The sequence below is a fragment of the Pseudonaja textilis genome, chromosome 3 (genome assembly GCF_049901715.1).
Source record: "Pseudonaja textilis isolate UNSWEBS1 chromosome 3, rPseTex1.2, whole genome shotgun sequence".
Classification (NCBI taxonomy): domain Eukaryota; kingdom Metazoa; phylum Chordata; class Lepidosauria; order Squamata; family Elapidae; genus Pseudonaja; species Pseudonaja textilis.
In genome coordinates, this window is record NC_141992.1 from 170,506,419 (window position 1) to 170,514,591 (window position 8,173).

At 35.5% G+C, this 8,173-nt stretch overlaps 1 protein-coding gene across 2 annotated transcripts; it reads right to left on the minus strand.

Moving 5' to 3' along the window:
- Positions 1–1,452: 1,452 nt before the first annotated feature.
- Positions 1,453–7,539, minus strand: LOC113439845 (myelin P2 protein-like). 2 transcript variants are annotated; one of them, XM_087931454.1, is made up of 4 exons: positions 7,253–7,539; positions 4,951–5,123; positions 2,985–3,036; positions 1,453–1,738 (listed from the first exon to the last, which is right to left on the minus strand). In XM_087931454.1, the coding sequence occupies exons 1-4, from the start codon at positions 7,323–7,325 to the stop codon at positions 1,698–1,700; spliced, it is 339 nt and encodes a 112-aa protein (XP_087787580.1). In that variant the 5' UTR covers positions 7,326–7,539; the 3' UTR covers positions 1,453–1,697. The 2 variants fall into 2 exon arrangements, with proteins under 2 accessions (XP_087787580.1, XP_026561672.1); XM_026705887.2 differs by having other exon boundaries at positions 2,935–3,036; positions 7,253–7,524.
- Between the last annotated feature and the right edge of the window lie 634 nt (positions 7,540–8,173).

An 8,173-nucleotide genomic window follows, 5' to 3' on the forward strand; every position in this document is an offset into this window, starting at 1 on the left:
CTATGTGTATATTCAATTATGTCTGGTGAGTCTAAATTATATTAAATTGAAGCACAGGATGTAGTCCAATCATTTTTAGAAAGATTGGAGCAGTTTCAGGGTCCCTCCACCCACCTGAGTGCCTGCTAAAACAAAGGCTTAGAATTTGAGGAATTTGCATGCTGCCTGTTCATCAATACCATCTACCTCATCTTTTTTTTTTTCTGTGCTATCAGCACAATTGCACTTTTCCTGTTCTGGAAAAACTCTTAATTCCCATGACACAGCTGCTAATAGTTATTTTTCTATATAGAAAGTGCCAGGCAGATCTGTGGCAGAGCTGAGCAGCTGCATTTTCCTCTCTCTCTCTCTCTTAATAAAGCATACTAGGCCAGTAATTTAGGTATGAACAAACAAAATGAAGTAAAACATTTTAAGGCTATGGACAGCAGAACTAAACATCTCCTCATGTAAAGGTTGAATTCTGAGAGGAACAACATCACTTCTGATAGGTGTAAGAAAACTTTTTATCATCGAACATTATATTCCTCAAAACCTTACTTAATCTGCTCACTTCCAGATGCATTGGGGGTAATCTGTGAACTTTATTCCAACACATTGAGAAGATACCAAGCTAAAGAAGATTAAATTGGTTTCAGACAGTGAAATCTGAATTCAGGGATCAAAAAATGGTACCCATGATCAGAGCTGCTATGTTGTTGTTTTTTAACACACACCTACCTCACCCAAATCTATCTGATTGGGGACCCACTGCCAATGTTGAATGAAATTGAATGAATGTATAGGTAAGACTAAAAAGTATGAAGCCTTTCATTTTTTTTGTTTGGTGGGGGAGAGGGCTAATTTTCATTTCCCTTTCTGTTGTGAAGCTGATAATCAGGAAAGTGGCACAAAAAGTGTTATCTACTTTTTGTATTGATATGTGGTAATAACTTTGAGAGACCTGGTGAAAAGATGCTGCCTCAGGAATTGACAGATAAGAGGGAGTATATAGCCCATGGATGCATTATAGGTGGAGCAAAAGGCTCTGAAGGATCCTCCCTATCTTATGGGGCTGTAAAGATAAGGGGAGGGAAGAGACTTGTAAGATTCTATTAATGTAGCTTTATAATAAAGCAGAGTTAGCTTATCTAATTATCTGTTTCCTATCTGCTGTGCATAATAAGGATGAAACTTTCAAATCATTTCGAAGTAAGCTGAGAACTACTTTAACCTAATGTGAGATTCAAGTTCACAGCACAGCTTTAGGAGAAAATAAATAAACTCTTGCCTTTCATTAAGAGATGGTGAATATTTTATTTTATATTGTGAAGGTTGTGAAGATTAGCACACCTGGGCTGTATAACATGTCATTTAAAGAAATTGTTTCTGTGTAAAATGACTATATATTCAGTAGTACCAGAGTGTATCTATGGAATAAGAACAACTCATTAAGAAAATGTTCAGGAAGGCCAGATGCAACCATTTAATTTCACTGAAATTACACATTTATACAATGGTAAGCATTTATTTAGTCTCAAATGTGATCTACTTTCTTATTTTTTAAATGAATACTTATAGTTTAGTTGCTCTCCAGTAAAAGGGAAAAAGGGAAAAAGGGGAAAGGGGAACAGAAATGGCAATTCCTTGGCCACTCAAGGAAATGATGTGGAGAACTGGTCTCATCTGGTATAAACTTCAAGTTTTGTCACATTTTCTCATAAACTCTTGTACACAGGGCACCTTTCATGATGCATTCCTAAAAAGGGGAACATAATTTGAGATATAAGACAAGTCATAATTACACGATTAGCCTCAATACTATTATACAATATATTTATAAAAATATAAAGTGGGAATTCATATTTTAAAAAAAGAATAATAAAAGCTTGCGTTGAATAATGTAGCTAGCAAGTTTATATGTTTCAATTTTGGTTTCTTTTCCAGCCTTCTTGTACAGTGTCTCTTATGGTACTGCTGCCTATCAAAAGGCAATGATCAAAATCCAAGATGCCTTTGTTTAATTCTAAGGAACACAAGATTTAATACAAAAAACAAGTCAGCATGTGCCTGGAACTTTCTCTGAATGCTAATGATCAACATGTGAAACTGATTATTCCAGTCACTTAAAAATTGCACATGTATGTATAATTTTAATTTATAACGAGTGAAACAATCTTAAATTTAGCTTTCGAAGAAGGTGGAACAATGATGAACCAATCAAATGTTTATCTAGTCTACACTAGGAAAGCCAAAAAGCAGGATAGGAACACAATGTTCCCCTGAACTACATTGATTAGGAAATAATGCAAAGAACTTACTGTTTTGTAAGTATCCTATAGCTATCATGAATAATAACTACAAATAATCTTTCTTTCATTTTCTTTACAACCATTCAAGTTATCAACCATTGCTAAATTATGAGGTACCAGATTCTACCTGTTAGCTTCCTTTAATCAGATTTAACCATCTAACCATTCAGCTTCACTGCATTTATATCTGACAGTTTGAGAAAAATATCTCAACGTGCATACTTTTATTATATAATTTTCTTCTTAATTTGCTACTTCTGCCTAATGTAAAAAGCTGAAAATACCATTACTCAGTTGGACCCTTTGAAAGTAGTCTTGGTTTTAATCAAATTGGCTCATGAGTATGTTTTAACTGATGAACACCATCCTAAAATCAAAATCTGCCTTAAACTGGACAACTATGGAAGAACATATTCAAATCCATCCATTCAGGAACTCTTCTCTGAGCAGATAAAAATGCACTTCCTGGTAAGCCGCACATTTTTATTCTTTAATTTTTAATATGTATTTTCAACAGGGTACCCTTTTCATGTATACAGCTGTCATCAAAATATATACCTTGCCATTCAAAAGTTGCTAAGATTGCAATAAACAAATTATACAAATGAACACCCTGTAGTTTTCTTGATTAAGAACTACTTACCACCACCATTCTCCCATCAATTAATTTCCTCCTTATTGTCGATTCCTTACCATTCCATTTCTGCACTTGAACCAGCGCTCCTTTTTCTAAGGTTACCACAGTCTGTAGACCCAAATAGTAATTATAAAAGTTATCATTTTGACATAGATTAGGTACAATAAAAATGTGAAGTACTATGAAACCACTCCCATGTATAAGACACACACACTCTCTCTCTTTCTCTTCCTTCTTCCCTCCCCCTCCCCCTCCCTCTCTCTGATTTATTGATCTATCATCTATATATATATCCATCTATCATCATTTTCATCTTCATCTTCTAACACTTAGGAATAATTAGCTGAGAGAGAAAAAAAGACACAAATATCCTGTTTGTCACACTGGACAGCAGTTCTTAGCTGTCCAGTGGTGGCTGATCTTGAAAAAGCTAACTAAAACTTGGATGATAGGCTACCAAGAGACAGCAGGGCAAGAGACTCAACCAAGAAGTCAAAATGCACCCTGGAAGAAAGTTCAGATAAACTACTTGTGTATTGTTGATATGAAAACAATATAGATGAGTCCATGAAGTCACCAGTCAAGCTGTTCCCTATATCCATTTTGCTATTTTTGAATTGTGCTTGTGGGTTGTTCCATCATAGTCACTTGCAATCTTGAGCTTTACTACTGTATATTAAATAGCTACAGTTTTATTAGAAATAAGATGCCAATTATTTTTCTGCTATTGAATCACAAACAAATGACCCTTGATATATATTCTAGTATATCTTGATGATTCCTTTACCTATTTTTTTCTGCTTTATCATCCACATGATTTATGCTCAGTTCTCACATGCCTCTTTTGGTTTGGGCCTTGTTTGCTTTATCTCCTTCAAATTATTATTTGTGAATAATAATAATAATAATAATAATAATAATAATAATATTTTATTGTCATTGTATGAATATACACAGTATACACATACAACAAAATTCACATAACACCCAGAGACCAGACCCAAGACACACACACACACACACACATGACAATCCCCAAACACACCCATCTACCAAAGTTCCCTGCCCCCTAAAAACATGCAAGCATCCATGCAACAGACCAAGTAATACTGTCCAACAGCTCACTGCTGATGGTCCTTAAGTTCATTGTTAAGTGCAATTATAACTCTGGGATAAAAACTGTTCAGAAAACGTGTGGTCGGAGTTTTAATTGTTCTGTATCTTCTGCCAAAAGGCAACAGTTCACAAAATTGTGGGCAGGATGGGAAGAGTCTCTGAGAATGTTGTGCAACTTCCTCAAATGGCAAGATGCGAAGATGTCATCCAGGGCTGGTAGCTGGAGCCCGATGATATTCTGGGAAGTTTTAATGATTCTCTGTAGAGCTTTTTTGTCTGCTACAGAGCTGCTCCCATACCATGCAAGAATGCGATATATCAGAACACTGTCAATGGTGCTGCAGTAGTAGGACAGAAATTGACGCTGAGATAGATTTATCTTCCTGAGCATTCTCAGGAAGTACAGCCTCTTCTTTGTGTCTTTGGTAGCCCATCATCCAAGTTTTACTTAGCTTTTTCAAGATCAGTGTTTGTATACTCTTTGAGGCCCTTCTTAATTTTGTTTGTATCAAAGCCATAGTTTTATGTAAGTCTGCCTAACCTGAGGTGGAAAATCCAAGGGCCCACTATTTGGCAGCAAAATCCATTTTCTCTACCTCCATACAGCCCTCTTGTAGTCATCTGAATTTTTGCAGCCAACATATAATATTATAGTAAAAAGGAAGTTATATTTTCAATTACAAGACTTTTTTCCCCTTTTTTTCAAAATAAATCTTACACATATCCAACACTTTAATAAGAATTTCCACCATCAGGACTGAACTCTGAGGAAATATGGTAGAAAGTAGTCAACTATTATTTGAAAGACCCACATTAATTTCCTCTGTGATCGGAAACTCTTACACTGTTCCTAAGAGCATCAAAATACCTCGGATAAAATGTAAAAAACAACAACAGCTTATTCACCTTGGTTTTCCTGCCATCTGCTGTGGTTTCTTGAAATTCTTGACCCAGCTTAAATGTGACTTGTGTGTTTTTAAAGGTACTTTCTGTTCTGATTGTGACCTCATCACCCTTCATGCTGATGATGGTCTTAGGTCTTGCCAAGTTACCGAGTTTCCTAGTCGCCAATCCCACTCCTATGGAACACCAAGAAAACAGTAGTCATTCATTATTCATTTGACAAAAAGTGTATGGGGAGGGGGGGGGGTTGTATTATGCAATCATTTATGCCAATTATCTCAATTACCTGCACTCATATTTAAATTCATATTTAAATAACAGCATTTATTTGTGTTCCTAGTAAAACAAATATACATTGCTGTGAATGACATACCCTCCCTAAGGATGGAATTTCCATATTCCACAGTGATGGTAAGGAACAGCTGGCAGGGGACAATGGGAATTGTGCACCAATATGGTGTACCTGGTTGAGAAAAGCTAAAATAGTAGCATCAAATGAATAATAAAATTAAATGAAGAAAAATGGAAGCTGAAGCAGGAAGAACTGCTTTTCTGTGATATTTTCTCTATATAAAGAGTCAGTTTCCAGAAGAAATTTCAGTCCTGTGAGGAAGCACAACCAGAAGTACTAACTGTATCTTTATTGCCACATTAACAGACTCTTGCAATACTGAAGGTATGTCTCTTTACTTTTACTCTCCAGAAAACTAGGGTCCCTTTTGAAACATTAACCATACTCTTCCTTCTTTTGTACGGGGCTGAAGCATCTTCCACATGCTGGTTGTGGAGTCTGGAGCTATCCCTCCTATCTCGTAAAGTTACTTTCACCTACCATTACATCAACATGCAAGATCTGATTTTAGTTATTGAGTCTTCTGCACTAGGTGTGTGCAACTGTATGTGTACAGGGTGTGTGTGCACTGGATAAAAACTTACTGTATTTCACATATTACCTCCAGTATGATAACCACATTCTTTCTTTGATGTTTGCTATCTGATGATGCCTTTACGAAGATGAATAATTGCTCGGTATGACAGGTACTTCTTTTTTTCCCCCAGAGTTTTTTATTTTTTATTTTTTACACATCTCTTCATGTGAGCAATGTGATTTCATATAACAATATTTATATATAGTCATGGTTACACTTTCAATTTTTTAAATTAATATCACTTCAAATTATTATCAATTTGACTAATATTTAGATAAATTTCCTTTTCATATTTCAATTCATTAATTCAATGTCAGAATCATTTCATCTTCACATATATTTTCAATTCTTTATCCCCTATTATTTCCATTTTCAGCTTACCACCTATTTTATGTTACCTTATGTATTGTTAACATCTATAACTTTCACAAGACCAGTATATAATTGACAAGTACTTCTTGATGATGTGGAAATAAAGCATATGTGGGCTATACAAATCCAGATGACTATCTGATGACAGCAAAAAGATATAGAAAAGTCTAATGCTCAACTGCCATTTATTAGCCATGTGGATATTTGCAACCCAATGGTAAGCTCATCACACATCATCTTTTTTTTTTTTCAAAGTTGCATTTTCATAGGTTAAAAAAGTAGTCTGGAAGCAGATCTTCTTAAGTATACTGATTGTACAACAAACCAAATTAACATTCTATAGTAAAACAAATGGTAATTCACATAGTTCTTTCTTGTTAAATATTTTACTTCATGTTCAAAAACAATACAATATAATTGTATTGTATTGATGTGTGCATTTGTATCCATACAGTGCATGTGCATCAGGGAGAAATATATATATATATATATATTTCATATTTAACACTTAAACAGCAAATATTCATATTTAATCCAACTAAGCTTCCTTAAAATATAGTTCTATGAACAAAATAAACAACTAAATTATATTCTTGAGATATCTGACTTCATCAGTTAAAAGCATTCACTGATGGAGGCTTTTATTCTGCCAATAGAGATATTCCTGCAATTTCTGTACAGCAAATAATTTTATTTACAGTAAAAACTGGCTATCAGTAAATTTAGGATTATTTAAATTGATTAGCTACCCAGCTCCAATGGACTCAGATGAAGTTTTTCCTTATTCCATCATGAATAATAACTTGGAAGTAGCAGCAAGTAACATATTCATCTAATACTATAATAAAAGCTAAGTAATACATTCTATGAAGGCTATTACCAAAGAAGAAATTTAAAAATCCTTGTGTTTTCTGATATTTATTTTGAAGAGAATTAAGTTCTGATGAGAAATCAACAATGGATAATCTGCAACATTTTAAAAATCAAATCAAGATAAATCTCACCTAATTCTTTCATGTAATCATCAAAATTTTCACTAGAGATGAGTTTCCAGCTTCCCACAAATTTGTTGCACATAGTTTTGCTGGTCGTGTGTCCTTGGGAGAAGAGCAATGACAGAAGCAATTTTTAGGACGAGGCAGATGAATGATATGAATGGTAATATCCCAGCCACATCTTTTAAAGAGAGACCTAGGACATGCAAGGCTCAGCACCTCCCAATTCAGAAGGCCAATTCCAGAGGCCAAACAATGGGCCCTTGTGCCATACCATTCATGCTAGTACCAAGACCAGCAGCATTTGCCTGCCACCAACTCCTCCGCAATAATACAAAGAGGAAGGGTGATGGGCATGAATTTGCTCCTATTGTGCTGGAGCACAGATGCAACACAGTGCTCTTGGGAAGGACAGCATTTGATTTTCAGGAAGGTCTTATGACACTGTCTTATGAGGATGAGGAATAAATTTAATGTAGCCATTAAGGAAATAAATACAGATGAAGTAGTGTTTAGGATAAGAAAAAAGCTGTGTGCTATAGGCAAGAAACTGATTCCCAAATTCCTTGCATTATCAGAATGTCAACATACTAGGAGGTCTTAAAGTTATTTCAGAATGTTGAAAGTATAGTGCTCTATTGCAGCGGTCGCCAGCTGGTGAGCTGTGAGAAAATTTTGGTGGGCTGCAGAGAAATCTCATCACCCCAGAGCACCCCCCCAAAGCAATTAATCCAGGCTGCGCAGAAACAAAAGGCTGCGCAGCCCACATGGCCTGCGGGAACCCTCCCTGCCCACTCACTCCTTACTCGGCAAACTTGCCTGTTAAACAGCTCTTTTTCCTTTTTCCAACCATCATCTGTTCTGATGTGCTGGGAGATTTAGATTAGCTAGGAAGCAGGAAATTGTTGGATTCTTGCTTTCTAGCTAGTC

Excerpts from the sequence above, each read along its gene's own strand:
- LOC113439845 (XM_026705887.2), bottom strand. The coding sequence starts at position 7,325 with ATGTGCAACAAATTTGTGGGAAGCTGGAAACTCATCTCTAGTGAAAAT. Across the intron at positions 5,124-7,252 it reads TGATTACATGAAAGAATTAG|GAGTGGGATTGGCGACTAGG; the intron begins GTGAGATTTATC and ends GGTGTTCCATAG. Across the intron at positions 1,739-2,934 it reads TTGATGGGAGAATGGTGGTG|GAATGCATCATGAAAGGTGC; the intron begins GTAAGTAGTTCT and ends TCCCCTTTTTAG.